Source organism: Crocuta crocuta, unplaced genomic scaffold, assembly GCF_008692635.1.
Source record: "Crocuta crocuta isolate KB4526 unplaced genomic scaffold, BGI_CrCroc_1.0 scaffold179, whole genome shotgun sequence".
NCBI classification, from domain to species: Eukaryota; Metazoa; Chordata; class Mammalia; order Carnivora; family Hyaenidae; genus Crocuta; species Crocuta crocuta.
Genome location: NW_027551568.1, coordinates 11,238,087 through 11,255,660, shown reverse-complemented (window position 1 = coordinate 11,255,660; position 17,574 = coordinate 11,238,087). Strand labels below are relative to the sequence as shown.

Here is a 17,574-nt window from a genome sequence, read left to right as displayed (position 1 = left end):
TGGCCACCAACGGTATATAAAAATGACTGCAAAAATTATATCTCATCATTTAAAAATTTCTGAAAGCAGTTGTATAATTACCTGATTGTTTGAAAATGAAAAAAAAAAGTTATGTTCAAATCTGACAGTAAAACCATGAGCCCCTGAGGATAATTGGCTTTCCATACCACTTCCAACACCCTCATGGTCCAGTGTCACATGCTGGTTACTGCTAAATTCCACTTCTTCAATGGGAGCCCTTCCAGTGACAATGGTCGTTTCAGGAATAGGCAGAAATACTTCTGCCAGCAAAGTGGTACCACTGTGTCCGACTGTTTCATATACCTGAAATTGAGGAAGAGAAACAGACAAATAAAAATACTAAGTGTGCCCACTCCCAGGTATTTAGTCCATTTATCTATGTTAATCGCCGTTTTAGCCCAGAGCACCCATTTCAGGGTGGAAAAGCTGAGTTGTGTTATGGTTCCCATGGAGACTAAATTGCACACATTTGTGGCCAAGTTGTTGACATCCTGTCCTCTTCTCTAGCCTACTTTCCTGGGGTAGAGAGGTTAATCAAAGTAGCTGTTACCACAACTGTTTCCATTTCAAACTAATACACAGGTTATCTGGGGGAATGGGCTTCCTCCTTTTCCCAGTATATGTTATTTCAGAAAGTAATGCCATCAGGTGGAATGGGTGAGATGAAATGGACATGCCACGGGATGATTTATTATTCACACCCAACCTCAACGTCAATAGAAGAAGTATCATACCTAGATGTACTCTAGAGTATCAGGTTCAAATCTACTATTTAGTTCATCTTTCATGTTCTTTCCTTCAAGAGCTCATTTTATTTGTTAGCCGCTGAAACCCTACCATCTCCTTCTCAGACTTTCTCCCAAGCTGGAGCGAACTTGACCAACTGTGGCTGTAATTACTGTGGCGTGTCTTGTAATGCTATCACTATGAGATGAAGGATCCAATGTCAAGGCAACCATAGATTATGAATACACAATGCAGCTTCAAGAGAAGCCTTTGTTCTATTGGATCAAATTTCTCTTGTATCCTTGGATCATTTCTCTTTTGTGGGAGAAGATGACAAAATATCCACCGTTCTGGCTTCTTTCCTATGTTTTATTCTTCCCTTCCAAGAGGTCTCTCTGGCTGGTACACATTTCTCTAAAATGCTGATTCCACTCCTTTCACTTTTACTAATTAAATCTTCATATTTTTCTTCTTGTGCGATAGAACCCCCCTCTGATTGATACTTCCCACTTAACAATGGAATGCACAAAGATGACACTATGGACCCTCTGGACCCTCTCTACCTACCCTCCCTTACAAGACATATGATATGAATTCTTTCTGAGGATGGAGATGAGGATGAATTTGTGCTAGGCGGCCATCCTGGCCCCATCTCGCTGGGATCCACTAGCTCGCAATCGCCAGATGGCTGACTGAGCTTGTCCACTGAGGCAAAGACAAAGGCAAATGCTACATTGGAACTGAACTCAGGACCCCACACTTAATATCACTGTGAGCTATTCTTGTTTTTATTAAAAATTTTTTAATGTTTATTTACTTTTGAGAGAGAGAAAGCAAGGGAGGGGCAGAGAGAGAGGGAGACAGAGGATATGAAGCTGGCTCTGCGTGAACTTCTCTTTTCTGACTATATTGGCTAATGCCTCCAAAATAATGTTAAATGGAAGTGGAGATAGTAGACACCCTTGCCTCGTTCCTGAACCTAGTGAGAATACTTCTAGGGTTTCTCCCAATAAGATGCTTTGTTTAGGACTGAAGTCTACATACATTGTTTTATTTTAAGAAAGCATCCATCCATTCTTAATTCTGAAGTTTTTATTAGAAAAGAGTACTGTGAGCTATTCTAACAGGCTAGTGCTCCAAGAGACCTGTGGTAGTCAGAACTTACCTGTGCAGAGTGGCCAAGGTCACCTAATTCAGGGTGCAGCAGAGAGCCCATGAGTAAGCCACATTCTCCAAATTCATCTTTATCAATAAAAAGACGATGTTTTGGTCTCTATTAAAAGTATCTTTTATAGGGGCACCTGGGTGGCTCAGTTGGCTGGGCGTCCAACTTCAGCTCAGATCATGATCTTAAAGTTCATGAATTTGAGCCCTCCACCAGATTCTGTGCTGACAGCTCAGAGCCTGGAGTCTGCTTTGGATCCTGTGTTTCCCTCTCTCTCTGCCCCTCCCCTGATCACACTCTGTCTTCGTCTCTCAAAAATAAACGTTAAAAAATAAAAAAATCTTTTGTGTTAAATGTGAAACATGTAACTTTAAAGGAATAATATATCATGAACCTATCCCATTGCCTGGCTTCAAATACCGTTAGCTTATGACTAATCTGATTTCATCTATACTCTCATCCTTTCCCTCTTCACCAGTATTTGGAATCCAGACATCATTTCATCTGGAAACATTTCAATATGTGTCTCTAAAAGATAAGGATATTAAGAAGCAGAGTTATAATACTATCATTGCAGTAATTTCCTAATAACGTCAAACATTAGTAAGTTTCAAATTTTCTTCAGAGTATCAAGAAATTACTGTAAAACTTCATTTGAATCAAAATATGTTCTGTACAGTGCGACTGAATGAGAAGTCCCTCAAGCCTCTACTAATCTATAGGTGACCCCTCCCCCCTTTTATACTTTTTAAAAAACACTTTTTCTCTGTATTTTTATTGGTTTAGAGCCCTCACGTAAAAAGGCAGGCCATTTATTGCCTGCCTCAACCTCGCATAAGGGCCTGTGGATTTGTAATCTTACAGAGCTTAAAGACCATAGAGCAGGTTGTTTTTTCTTGCATATGAGAGCTTGGTTGACCATTAAATTATGGACTCAGTAACATGAAGATTCAGCTTGAGAAAGTGTTATGTTTTCTTTCCTTTTTAAAAGCTTTTAGTTTTTTTGCCAGAACTTTGAGGCCTCTGTTTGTAGGAAGCCCAGTACAGGCTTTAGACTTGGTATTTTGTTCAATCTTTCGCATATTCCTATGAAGGATGGTTTGTGGTGAAGATTAAGCAGGATAACAGACCTAACAATTCTGGATAATGGATTTGAAATTCCCAGAGGAGAAACTCGCCTAGCCACTCATTTAGTAATTCAAAAAGCTGGAATTTGAATCCACAACTGTTTCGCTTCAAAACTTATACCTTTTATTGTTATGTCTTCCTTATGGGCCAGGGACAATCAGAAAGGTGATCAAACAATTAAGAATTCTTTTATAGCCAAAACCATGATCCAGAAAATATAGTTTAGACAAATTGGTGAGAAAAAATGGTTGAAAGAGTATTTAAAATCCGAATGAAGGGCACCTGGGTGACTCAGTCGGTTGAGCGTCCGACTTCAGCTCAGGTCATGATGGCATGGTTTGTGAGTTTGAGCCCCGTGTCAGGCTCTGTGCTGACAGCTCAGAGCCTGGACCCTGCTTTCATGTCTCTCTCTCTCTCTCTCTCTCTCTCTCTCTCTCTTTCAGACTCTCTCCCACTTGCATTCTCTCTCTTTCTCTCTCAAAAATGAATAAACATTAAAAAATTAAAAAAAAATAAATGAAAAAAACACAAAATGGAAGTACTACAAAAACAATGTCTATTATCAAAGCTTAAAGGATCACGTCAGCATATGCAACTGTGATCAAAAGACCACTGAACTATAGAGTTCTTGGTTGCTCAGAACTCTCAAGAAAGTGACTATCTCTGCAAGACAGGTGTGCCCCACTCACTTCAGTACAGGTGCTTTAACTCACTATAAGCTGCCCATTGTACTGGGCACCAAGTGAGGCATGCAGGAAGTTGCTACCTGTCCACTAATACCCACTTATGTGCCACCGCCCTGCCCTGTATTTTCCCTAAAGAAACACTTATCCACTCTATCGAAATTCCTTGTTTATGTATTGTATGTCTTACGGGATGTGGAGATTCCTGGGGGTAGGGGTCTTGCTTAATTTCCCTTTGAATGTCCGGTACCTGCCATCTGGGAGTTAATGTATTTAGAAGGGAGCATGGTAACTCTCAATAGACGTAAGTTTTTGTTGTTATTATTATTATTATGTACATTCTTTGCCCAATGGGGGTTCAAACTCATGACCTCGAGATAAGAGTGCTTCACCGACTGAGCCAGCCAGGCACTCCTAGAAGTAAGGCATTACATGATAAATCCAGGGGATGAAATGGGTTTCTTCTCTGAACAGCTGGTAGACCTGGGTGTAGCATGGCTCTCAGATTTTCCTCATTGCCTTTGTTTACTCCACACCTGTCACTCCTCTCTCAGCCTGCAGGGGGCAGTGTGGCAGACAGGACAGGGCCGACTTGTGTTCCAAGAGATCCGGGTCTGAATCCTGACATTGACACTTGGGTAGCTTTGTGACGCTGAGCAAGATCTTCCCCGCTTTTTGCTTTCATTGTAAAACAAAGATGTTATTTAAAGCTCCCCAGGGAGGCAGTGCTGAAGCTTAGCTCACAGGGATGAAAAGTCTCTTCCCTATGTAAGAGCTCAATAAATATTTATTCTTCTTCCTCTGGGCATACAATTGACAATAAGCACCTGCATTTTTATAGTACTTTATGGTTTACAAAGCTCTTTTACAAACATAATTACACCTCCCAAATAGCTTGTTAAATCTTGCTGGTCAACTGATTTTAGTAAACTTTATGACATAAGAATTTCTTTTCTTTAAATTAAACTTAGACTTGTAAGATCTGTCTTTTCAAGACACTTGAATTTTTTTCAAGGAAGACATTAAGATGCTGGGGATTTATAGGAATTTTGTGGCCTATTCCACATTCGTAATTAAATCTTCTATATCCCCAAAGACAAGGAGGTGAAAAATGAAATACATTAAGGCTTCAATGCTTTTAAAAAATCAGGAGCTAATGAAGCCTTGATATTACTTCAAGTTAAGGAAATAGAAAAGATACCAATAGCCAGAAAATACCATTTATGACAGTAAAATGCTTCAGAAAGTGACTGCAGTATTTATTTTAATATTTGATTGAACCTTGTTTCTCTGACCCTGTGATTCTCTTCCTTTCTACTTCTTCAGAATTCCAAATGTTCCAGCACTCAGTGCAGTTAAATACGTGTGTGAGGCATATTTAAAAATAAGAATAAATCCAAGTATTTTTTATATACCTTCCATCTCCTTCTATAAAGGACCCCAATGTTTGCTTACTCAGCTGTCTAAGATAAAGTTTCTATATTATGTAGCTCCAATGGCTTTACAAAAACATCCCTGTTACACTTTCATAATTCATCAAATAGTTTATTGTGGAAAGAACACAAGAGTTGCTTCTAAGCTTTTCTGTTTTGGTTTTTATTCCTTGTGGGTGTGCCCTGTGCTGCCCATCATGCTTCGTAATGACCCATAAAATGTCCTTCCTGCTCTCGGCTGCCTGGCTCCTCTACAGTCATCGTACAATTGAATGGATAAATAAGATGTGTGTGTAAAAAAAATATCTGTTTTGGACTTACGTCCACAAAGGGCCAGTAAAAACCACAAAAGGGAGCCAGCCAAGGGCTGACCAACACACTTCTCCAAATAGGAGTGTTTTTCCCACTCGGAGAGTGTGGTTCTGCAGATGGGCTGCAGAAATCAGAAATCAGGAGTGGACGTAGGAAGGAACTTGAGTAATTGCGAGCTCGGTTCAAAGGGAAAATCCCCTATCTCAGTCCACATGCCAAGAATATGAAAGCTCAACAGGATTGGTTCATAAGGAAAAATAACATGCTAAAAAATGTAAGCGCCACCCAGCAGAACAACGTGGTAGTTGTTGGACTGGAGAGTCGAGGACAGAAGTGACAGATACAGAAGTGAATGATGAAGAAATGAAGGGGATCGATCATCACAAAACTGTTTTATTTCTAAATGGGATTTCATGTTTGTGGAAGGCCAAGCATTTGTTGTGGAAAGACCTCAGGTATGGAGATTTTTAGCATCTTGTTGGGGGGACCCTGTGCTTTCTCCCTTGTCTTGAGAAGTCCAGCCTCACATGCCCCTTGGGGACAGCTATGGTTCAACTGCTTTGGACTCTCCCAGGTCCAGCTGTCACGAAGTCCTGTCAGTCTCTCCTTTCAAGGCCATGGTGTTGATCTAATTAATTCTTTCCACCTGTGTCCAGTATGGGCCCCCCCACCCCCCATTCTGTCCCCTTACTACCAGCTTTTTGTCCCAGCTCTGGCCTTACTTCCTGCTTCAGGGGACAACCCTGGCATTCTTTTTTTTTTTTTTTTAAGTTTATTTTGAGAGTGAGAGGAAGAGAGCATGAGCAAGAAAGGGACAGAGTGAGAGGAGAGACAGAATTCCAAGCAGGCTCTGTGTTGTCAGCACAGAGCCCACCTNCTGGGACATTCTTTTCTCAAGCCTGGCTTGAGTCTTATGGTTCAAAACATGCAAGGAATCAAACCCTGCAATCAAATCCCACCAAGCGTCCTTGACATCCACACTAAGCTGGTCCTGTTTCTCTATAGCTCTCTCTCTCTCATCTCTGGTGGATTTAAAGCTCCCCATGGAGCCCCTTAGGTGGCTCAGTTGGTTAAGCGTCTGACTGCAGCTCAGTTCATGATCTCATGGTTTGTGAGTTGGAGCCTGGCGTCGGGCTCTGTGCTGACAGCTCAGAGCCTGGGTCCTGCTTAGGTTCTGTGTCTCCCTTTCTCTCTGCCCCTTCTCACTCATGCTCTGTTTATTTATTCTCAAAAATAAATAAACATTAAAAAAATAAAGCTCCCCAAGGCCATGGGCACCCCTCTGACCAGGGGCTTCCAGTTCTCACTGCACTCTTGGCTTGGGATTAGACACTCAGTTGGCTCTCACTCAAGCAGCAAACATTTATGGCTTATTTGTTGGGTCATCAATGAATGCATTAAAGTTCTGAGAATCTTGGAACTCTTTCTGAAATACATTGGGCTCTCAGGTTAGGGATTTGAGGACACTGGCATAAGCAGATGCGTTCTTTTTTTAAAACAATTTTTAGCATTTATTAAAGACAGAGTATGAGGGAGTTACAGATTCTGAAGCAGGCTCCAGGCTCTGGGTTGTCAGCACAGAGCCTAACACCATGTTCTAACTCTTGAACTGTGAGATCATGACCTGAGCCAAAGTCAGATGTTTAACTGACTGAGCTGCCCACACATGCCCATCAAGTTTTATTCTTAATTTAGACAGTTTTTTGTGTGCAGTCAATATCTATTTATTTTTTAAAGTTTTGTCTTTATTTTGAGAGAGAGTGTGCATGCTCACACGCGTGAGTGGGGGATGGGCAGAAAGAGAGGAAGAGAGACCCAAGCAGGCTCTTGCTGTCAGCACAAAGCCGGATGTGGGGCTCAAACCCATGAACCGTAAGATCATGACCTGAGCCGAAGTTGGACACTCCACCCAGGTTCTCCTTCCTCTACCAGTTTTAACAGGTTTTAAACTATTGAGATCTAGCTAATGGTTGATATTCTCAATGTCAAACAATATTCATGGCCAATTGTTAACCAGTCAGAAGGGATGTCAGCCATACATGAGAACAAGGTCCTGGAGGCATTAGCCTTATTCACACACCCTTTAATTAGTCCACCGTAGGAAGGTCCAAGGGATCCTAGAAGTAGGGTCTATGTGGCCCGGGTGGCATTTTGGGAATCCAGTGCATAAGTATTTAAATATTTCAGTAATGATACAGCTGTAATAGTACTTACAATGTCAATTACAACCAGTAGGTAGTGGCTGCCTGGATATAGTGTTGGGAAGGATTCCGGAGTTATATCCAGGCTCAGTGGGGGAAGAAGACATGGTCATGTAGTTATTTCTTGCAAGGGTGGTGGATGGGAATGAGAAATTTCTGCATGAATGGTAGATGAGGACTAGTGTTTTCTTTGTGGGTGGTGGATGGCAAGCAAAAGCATGTGTGCCAGATATTTGCAACCCTAGTTAACAGGCTTATTACTATCATAAAAGAGAATTCTGTTAGCATCATAGGAAAGGATTCACCATTAGAATAGCAAGTTTGGACAGTGTAGTGAATTAAATAGTGTCCTCCAAAAATTGCTGTGTACCTGAAACCACAGAATGTAACCTTATTTGGAAATAGGGTCCTTACAGATATAATTAGTGAAGCATCTAGATGAGCTCATACCAGATTATGGTTGGCCCTAAGTCCAATGAGGTAAGAGACAAAAAAGGACATGTAGAGACAATAATATGGCCACATGAAGATGGAGATTGTAGTGATGCTACCACAAACCAAGCGACTCCAAGGGCCACCAGAAGCAGAAGAAGCAAGGAAGGATTCATCTTTAGAACTTTTGTGGGGAGCATGGACCTACAGAACCCTAGATTTCAGACCTCAGGGTTTCCAGAGCTGTGAAAACATAAAGATCTGTTGTTTAAAATTTTTTTTAATTAAAAAAAATTTTTAATGTTTATTTATTTTTGAGAGAGAGAGTGTGTGAGCAGGGGAGGGGCAGACAGAGAGGGAGACACAGAATCTGAAGCGGGCTGCAGGCTCTGAGCTGTCAGCACAAAGCCTGATGCGGGGCTCAAACTCGAAAATAGCAAGATCATGACCTGGGCCAAAGCCGGATGCTTAACTGACAGCCACCCAGGCGCCCTGAATATCTGTTGTTTTAAGCCACCAAGTTTGTGTGACTTAGTTGGGGCAGCCCTAGAAAACTAAAACAGACCCAAATAAATACATTGCTAATGGTGGGATTTAGGTTCACAGTGAAATTTATTTTGGGGAAATCCTACAGCCTATAGCCACCCTGTCATAGCTACCTGTGATTATGGCAATATTGATTTCTGAGGTATATCATGCTAGGATCCAGGTAGACAGTGATACTGAAGTACTCTATTAAAAAAGCCAGGGACCCCCTACCTCTCATCCCCCTTCCCCATCTTGAGGTATACACTGAAGCACCGAGGCCAGCGTTTTCAGGAGGTGAGCAGGGAAACAGATCTCCTTAGCTGCCCAGACCGAAAGAAGAGACATGCCCGAGAGGAGGCTGACCTTCTATTGACCTTGAAAATCTATCAAGACACCAGTATAGCCAATAGATGATTTAAAACCATCTTGCACCTGTGATCACCGAAAGATGCTTGGGACAGTGCCTATAATTAAAATGCGTACCTGCAGTGTCAAACTCTCCGGCCAGTTGAATATTTGCAAATTGAAAATCTGTCCAAAGTGAACTCGGAAGTCCGCCCCGAGTGGCCGACTGTCAGTCCTGGACACTTCCTTGTCGTTGAAGATCACCTTTAGATGTATTGAGCGCCTCTTGACATCCTCCCTTCGCAAGACCTCCACCCTGCAAAAGGAGACCAATCATAGGTAGGGTTAGTAATTGACCAGGGAAAACTAGAGTGGCTGACAAATGGGCACTGAACAGAGCAAGATGCCCTCTAGAGGTGACTCTGCCAGTCGTGTTACCTCTCATTGCACCAAATCAGCCACAGGTCTCAAGGAGCATCATATAACAAATTTGACATGGACTAAGAAACAGACACTCAAAGGACCACAGCAGACAGAAGAACTGGGGTCCAAGCATCATTATCTGTACTACAGTGTCCTTAATTGGTTTCAAAGAAGCCTTATTTTGCACCCCAAAGTGTTAAGTAAACAGAAACACAGTCCTTGTAATTGGAGGGAATTCAATCCATAAGGGATAGTAGTGATTTACATTTGGGTGTGATGTTTTATCCCAAAAATGTAATAGCATAAAAATTAACAACACAGGAAGCAACAGATGATGGTGAGGATGTGGAGAAAGGGGAGCCCTCTTATACTGTTGGTGGGAATGCAAACTGGTGCAGCCACTGTGGTAAACAGTGTGGAGATTCCTCAAAAAGTTAAAAATAGAACTACCCTATGACCCGGCAATTGCAATACTAGTTATTTATCCAAAGGATACAAAAATAAAGATTCAAAGGTGTGCATGCACAATGATGTTTACCAGCCTTTTCAATAATAGCCAAATTATGGAAAAAGCCCATATGTCCATCGATTGATGAATGGATAAAGTAAATGTGGTATATATATATATATATATATACATATACCATGAAATTTTACTCAGCCATCAAAAAATGAAATCTTGCCATTTGCAATGATATGGATAGAGCTAGAGCGTATTATGCTAAGCAAAAGAAATCAGTCAGAGAAAGACAAATACCATATGATTTCATTTGTATGTGAAATTTAAGAAACAAAACAGATGAACATATGGGAAGAAAAAGAAAAGAGGAAAACAGACCATAAAGACTATTAGCGATAGAGAACAAACTGAGCGTTGATGGCCAGAAGTGGGGGGATGGGCTAGATGGGCACTGGGCATTAAGGAGGGTACTTGTGATGAGCATTGGATGTTATATGTAAGTGATGAATCACTAAATTCTAATCCTGAAACCAATATTATAGTATATATTAACTATACAATCTAAACAAAAATTTCCAGAAAGTTATGTTGCTGGATCAAGTTAAAAAAAAAAAAAAAGACTAAATCAGACTAAAAAAATTTAATAGCATATTGTAATGGGTCAAATCTGCTTCTCCAGGATTCAGGCTTTTCTTAACACTTTCTGACGGTGAGTACAACTGGATGCAGGGGATTAAGCACCATTCTTTTTTTTTTAAAATGTTTTATTTATTTCTGAGAGAGAGAGAGAGAGAGACATAGTGTGAGCAGGGGAGGGTCAGAGATAGAGGGAGACCCAGAATCTGAAGCAGGCTCCCGGCTCTGAGCTAGCTGTCAGCACAGAGCCCAATGCGGGGCTCAAACCCACGAACTGTGAGATCATGACCTGAGCCAAAGTCGGACACTTAACTGACAGAGCCACTCAGGTGCCCCAAGAACTGTTCCTTTTTTTGAAAGGCTTTTTGAGTTGAAAAAAAAAAAAAAAAAAGGTGTCCTGGCACGCATATCACTCTTATAGCCAGGAAGCTAACAAAAATCAAAACCTCCAAGAATAGTCTCTAATTTTACTGTGCATATTTGCAGAGATGTCCACCCAAAGAGCCAGTTATTGGTTAGGTCAATAGCAACTTAAGCTTGGTAAGAACAGGGGAAGCTTAGAAAATAAAATCAAATCCGAAATGCACTCAGGGATTTTTGGTGGTAAAGTCTTTTTCTGAATTGCAGTGAGGGGCACCTGGGTGGCATAGTCGATTAAGTATAGGATTCTTGATCTTGGCTCAAGACATGATCTCGCAGTTGCGTGTTTGAGCCCCGCATCCGGCTCTGTGTTGATGGTGTGGAGCCTGCTTGGGATTCTGCTTCCCCTTCTCCCTGCCCCTCACCCACTTGTGTTCTTGCTCTCACTCTCCAAATACATAAATAAATTAAAAAAAAAAATTAGTGAGACATACACAACATAACACTTATCATTTTAACTCTTTTTTTTTTTAATGTTTTATTTATTTTTTTAGGAGAGAGAGAGAGAGACAGCGTGAGCAGGGGAGGGTCAGAGAGAGAGGGAGTCACAGGCTGAAACAGGCTCCAGGCTCCGAGCTGGCAGTCAGCACAGAGCCCGACGCGGGGCTCGAACGCACGAACTGCGAGATCATGACCCAAGCGAAAGTCGGACGCTTAACCAACTAAGCCACACAGGCGCCCCTCATTTTAACTCTTTTTGAGTGACCAGTTCAGTGACATCAAACATATTCCTAATATGCAATCATTGCCACGATCCTCCAGAACGCTTTTAGCATCCCAAATAGAAGTCCTGTATCCATTCAATTGGGTGGTAGCTTTAACTTTTTACATCTCTGTAATTTAGGCCCATCCCAGACATGAAATTGCTCAACTGACTTCAACTGTTTTTCTTTTTGTCAACTGTTTTTGTTTTGTTTTATTTTTTCTATAACGGAATTTAACACCAAATTTCAGGAAATATTAAAGACACCCAAAGACTCTACTCGGAGTTCTTATATGGCTTAGTTCCAGCAACATCTTGCCACGACCAGACTTAAGACACATTCTTCTGCACGGCCACCCTAACGTGAAGGCTCGATGAGAAGGTCGATCATAGTCATTGGCTTGGGGTAACCTGGTCTACAGTCCCAAATCCCTCTGAAGACAGAAACTCAAGTCCGAGGTATATATTCTCAGTGAAAATGAGATTCATGACAAAAGATTGCCAAATTAAGGCCAAATTTTCCCAAAATGTGATTACATGTTTTTAAAAAAACATGTAATAAAAAACCCTCCATGTAATCTCATATTTTGGATGTTTATTATAAAATTATATGGTATGCTATTTGTGGCTTGAAAATAGCTAATTCATTGCTGGGGAATAGTTTGTTTATATGCAGTATCTGAATGGTATGAAATTAAGAAGACACAAGAAAAAAGCCACAGTTACAAAACACATTACTGGTACATTCACAGAAGTTTAAAACTAAGCATGTTGTAGGAAGTCTTAAGTGGACATCCTAAGGAATCCCCACATCCTACGTATGTCTGAGGGTGACTTGAATTTATTGTATGTATAGATGTATGTGCGGGAAGTGGAGCTTCCGACTGGTTCTCTTTTAGGCATTGGATGACTAGAAATGTATTTCTATGTAAACCTGGAGAATAGGCTTCAGATGGCTACAGCGGATAGCCACAATTCCTCTGGGAAGCTTTCTGGGGCCTCCGAAGAGAGAAGTTGGCCTCTGAGGGCCAAGGACAGACCTGCATGTCTGTGCCAAGCCAGTGGACAGGAGACACATTGCTGCTGCAGATAAAGGCTCTAAATCAAAAGCCACGTGGGCAGTGGCTAGGAAGAATGCCTCCTACAGGCAGCCTCCCTTGGCGTACGCCTGCGTGACCAGCGGGGATACCTGAGGTAGGTGAACCATTTGAAATACCAAAATATGGACAAACACCTTCAATTTCATAGAGATCAATCCATATGATACTTATTACAGAGTTCAAAGTTCTCCTGATCATACTGTGTCAGTTAGGGGATGCACCCTCCCCATAGTGCTCGCATGAGCATGCATGAGGGTGTGCCACAGGTCACTGTCACTTATGGCCTGAGCATCTGCTCACCTGGGACACTGCTCGTTGGGTGTGACGCTCCCCGCCAGGCTCAGCTCCGGGACCAGCATGGGCTCCCCAGGTCTTCTCCTGCTCCGGGCTGCCCTCTCCCTCACTTGCTGCTCCATCAGGGCCCGATCGGTGGGCTCCGGGGGGACCGGTTTCACAGGATCCTCCCCAGGATATGGCTCCTCCATCTCCTCTTCGGGATGTTCTTCAACTTCTTGCTTCTTTTTCTTCTTCTTGGCCCTCTGTTGGGTAAAAGGCAATCTTATGTCAAACAGTAATTTGGGAATTTCATTCAAGACCACAGTCTTCAGACCTAGATAGACCTGGCTGTAAACCCAGCCCCACCTCAAGCAGCGGTGTGCACTCAGGCAGCGTACTAAGCCACATGACCTCTCTGTGCCTCAGTTTTCTCATCTCCAAAATGGGGACAATCATAGTAAACTCTTCCCAGAGCTGCTGAACTGAGATAATGCCTGGAAAGCACTTAGCATAGTGCCTGGGACCCAGAAAGAGCTTAAAAACATTAGCTATTCACATGATCATTAATATTGGTGTTAAAGGCCAAGGACACGTCTTGAAATCAAAGTAAGGCTGTGAGCTGGCATTGCAAGGCACCCGATCTATAACTTATTGCCCTTGAATTCAATGTTGCAGGGTTAGGTGTACAAAGTGATATGATTTTCCGGGGAAGCCTAGAAGCATCACTACCTTACATTCAACGGGAGACAGAGCAGAGCCAGAAGGGACCCCAGTCGGCCTGTCTAGTTTCCCTCCTCAGGCCTCAAGGGGTGGCCTCCCAGACCCCTCTGATCCCTAAGGTCAGCCCTGCTCAAGGCTGAGTGACTTGACAAACTTGGGCTTTCTTCCAGGCTTTCCACTGCTGGTATGCGGCTCTGTATTCTTCCATCTTCTGTTCATGCTCTTCCATGTGTTCTTCCAACAATTCGCTTATTTCAGCTTGAATTTCTGCTTCGTATGCCTCTTCGTCTGCTTTCTGGTCAACTTTTTCCCTTTAAGATAATTTACAGCACCTTGGTTATTTCTTGAAATTCAGTAAGAGACTGATAATAACAGCAAATACCTGTATGCCGGGCTTGCTATGGAGCAGATCCTCTTTCTTTCTTTCTTTTTTTAAAAATTTTTAATGTTATTATTTCCGAGAGAGAGAGAGAGAGAGAGAGAGAGGCAGCGTGAGCAGGGGAGGGTCAGAGAGAGAGGGAGACACAGAATCTGAAGCAGGCTCCAGGCTCTGAGCTGTCAGCACAGAGACCGACACGGGGCTCGAACCCACAGACTGTGAGATCATGACCTGAGCTGAAGTCAGACGCTCAACACACTGAGCCACCCAGGTGCCCCCCTCTTTCAAAAGCTTTGTATGTGTTAGCTCACCACCCTGTGAGGCTGATACTACTATCATCTGCATTTTACCCATGAGGAGACTGAGGCACAGAGAGATTAGGTAATGTGCCCCAAAACACACACTGGTGAGTGGAAGAGCTGGAATATGGGCCCAGTCTATTTCCAGCCAAGCAACAATGCCACTCAGGGCTAAGTGATCCAGGTGGCATACAGACAGTCAGTGCCTGTAGAGTCCTGACCGGTAGTGGTAGAGTTTCGTTGTACATATTTTATTTGTGCTTCAAGTCTCTGAGAAACCATTTCATTATGTTACTACCGAGCCCCCAAAACTACTATTCTGACTTTGGATCAACAATTTGAGTTTTTCTTTGATGATTCTGCTGACACTTTATCAGGAGCTCCGCCCAGCCCAGAGCAGCGTTCTCCACAGTGTGCTCAGTGGAACATTAGTTCTGTGAGATCCCTGCCAAAAAAGGTGCTGTGGCCGAGTCAACTTGGGATTAAACAAATGCGGCATGTTACTGAGCAGTGTGACTGTCTGGGAAGGGGGTGACAGTCACACCAAACACCTCCAGCCTAGCACTTTGGAATTTTTGCAGCTCATTGCCTGGGCTTAGTGACCAATGCACTCTGGGCCGTGGGTTCTACTTCTAAAGATCCTGTCCTTTTTAGGTAAACTTACTCAGGTGCCTAAGGCTCACACAGGTTTGCTAATGTAGCGTGCTTGCTGACTTACACATGGGACCTGGTGGTTTAGCAATTAACAGCCGCCTAAGGCACAGGCTCTTAGAGCTCTAGGATCCTACTGAAGAAGTCACTTGGGAAACACAGCGGTACTGGAAATTTAGAAACGTCAGAGAAAATCTGGCTCATAAATTATGAGCCATTCATCTTGCTCTCTGGTATGTGGAGGCATAAATAAACTAGTTGAAATCCAATGACTTTTACAGGAAAACAATTATGCTGTATCATAAGGTGGCTAGGTGAATCAAGGGTGTAAAAGAAGGCACTCCAAAAAAATGTAGGAGGCAGGTACTCATGGGAGAATGGGGTGTGAAGTATCACCAAAAGTGTCACCTGGAGGGGACCTTAACAACAAATTTGCTATAAATTTTAGTTTATCTTAAACTGAAGGAAAGAAGAGAAAGCATTAGGTAAATATTTATGTTCTGCTTCTGGGTGGGAAGGATAGCCTGGAAGATGGAATTTGGAAGCTGAAACACTGGAATTTCTGGGACACATCCCCGGTTTCTATGGGACAGACTACTTGGATCTGTTTTTCACCAGCTACTATTAACTCAGCCGATACCAAGTGGCAGCTGGTCTGTTCGGGACCAGACATCCAACGGTGACCAGATCCCTGCCTTCCTAAAACATGGTCTTGTCTTTGTCCCTGGACGGTTTCTGTCCAGGGACAGAAAAAATGAAAATTATGAAATTTATGAAACCCGAAAAAAATCACAGTTTGCAGCTATCTTTGGCTAAAACAGGACTGTCTTCAAAGCAAAGCATCAGATAAATGCCCGTGTTTATTACTTTTCATGTTGATGTATGGCACAACATGAAAAGGAGAAATCTGAAGAAACAGTCAGGAAGGGACCAAAATCAGCAGCAGAGATGTTTCTTAATTAATATACAGAATACGGTTTTGTTGTGATAACTCGACTTTTAATCATGTATGAAAGTCTAGTGGATGAGGCAGCATACATGTTATCAAAGCACACTTTCTTTGCACCATACACAAAGATCTATTCCAAACGGGCTAAAGATGAATGAGAAAGATAAAACTATAAAGAGTACAGAGGCCATATAATAGAGTATCTACTTGACTCAGGGAAATGATTTCTAAAGAAGCATACAAAAAGCACCAATCATAAAAGGAAAAATGAATATATTCTATCTGTGTAAAATGAAGAATTTCTACCATGAAAAAGAATAAAGAGACTAAAGAGACAAGTACAGAGTGGGAGAGGCGATCTGCAATGCACATCAACAAAGGCCCCATGTCCAGGATAGATGCCAAACTCCTACCAATTATGAAAAAGATGCAAAGACAAACAGTTCAGCTCAAAAGTCAACAAAAGCCTTGAACAGAAGAAATCAAAATGGGCAATTTATGAATGGGAAATGAGAAATTAAGCCATGCCATCAGACTGGCAAAGTGTGAGATTTGACAAGACCAAGTGACGTAGACGGTACTGGCAATATGGACCTCAAGGAACATCGCTCAAAGTACAAATCAGCACAACCACTCTGGAAAAGTATAATCAGCACGTGAGTATCAGAAAAACACATCTCCTAAGACTCAACAATTTCACTTCTGGGTATGTGTCAGGAGGGCTGAGGCACATGTACCTTAAAAGACACGTACAGGGGCGCCTGGGTGGCTCAGTCGGTTAAACGTCCGACTTTGGCTCAGGTCATGATCACATGGTTTGTGGGTTCGAGCCCCACGTCAGGCTCTGTGCTGACAGCTAGCTCAGAGCCTGGAGCCTGCTTCCGATTCTGTGTCTCCCTCTCTCTCTGACCCTCCCCTGTTCACGCTGTTTCTCAATCTCTCTCTCTCTCTCACAGAAATAAATAAAAAATATTAAAAAAAAAAGACACGTACAAAGTACCTATAGAAGTGAGAAACAGAATCAACTCAAATGCCCATTAACAGTAAAACGAACAAATACTGTTATAGTCATATAATGAATATAAAGCAAAGAAAATAAATAAACTATAGCTATAAAGTAGCTGAATCTCACACAGTATTAAAGAATACACTGAAAAGAGTACACACAACCTACTTTCATTTGTGGATACATCCAATACAGGTGTTATTAAGCTACATTTTTTAAAGGAATTACAGGTAGATGGAAAACCTGGAAATAAACACAAGGAAATGCCGATCATAAAAGTCTGGAAAATGGTAACTTCTGGGATGGAGGGGGAAGTAGTTGGGGTTAAGAACCTGGGGGCTGCTCAGGTACCTGTAATGTCCTATTTCTTTACCTGGGGAGTGGTTACATTGTTATTTATTTGTCACTCTTTATTCATAATAATTAATTTTTTAAAAGAGAGAGACAGCATGAGAGTGTGAGCAGGGATGGACAGAAGAAGAGGAAGAAAGAGAATCTTAAGCAGGCATTCATGCTTAGCGCTCAGCACAGAGCCCAACATGGGGTTCGATCCCATGATGGTAAGATCATGACCCTAG

General features: G+C 42.2%; 1 protein-coding gene across 4 annotated transcripts in view; it reads right to left on the bottom strand.

The window, feature by feature from the left end:
* The window catches only part of CC2D2A (coiled-coil and C2 domain containing 2A), a 132,686-nt gene that overhangs the window by 50,834 nt on the left and 64,278 nt on the right, over positions 1-17,574 (bottom strand). For all 4 annotated transcript variants that reach the window (XM_077750425.1, XM_077750428.1, XM_077750426.1 and 1 more), the window contains 4 exons: positions 13,867-14,023; positions 13,017-13,255; positions 9,113-9,290; positions 168-324 (listed from right to left, as the gene is read on the bottom strand). In XM_077750425.1, coding sequence (XP_077606551.1) covers positions 168-324; positions 9,113-9,290; positions 13,017-13,255; positions 13,867-14,023 — 731 coding nt within the window. The remainder of the gene's footprint in view (positions 1-167; positions 325-9,112; positions 9,291-13,016; positions 13,256-13,866; positions 14,024-17,574) is intronic.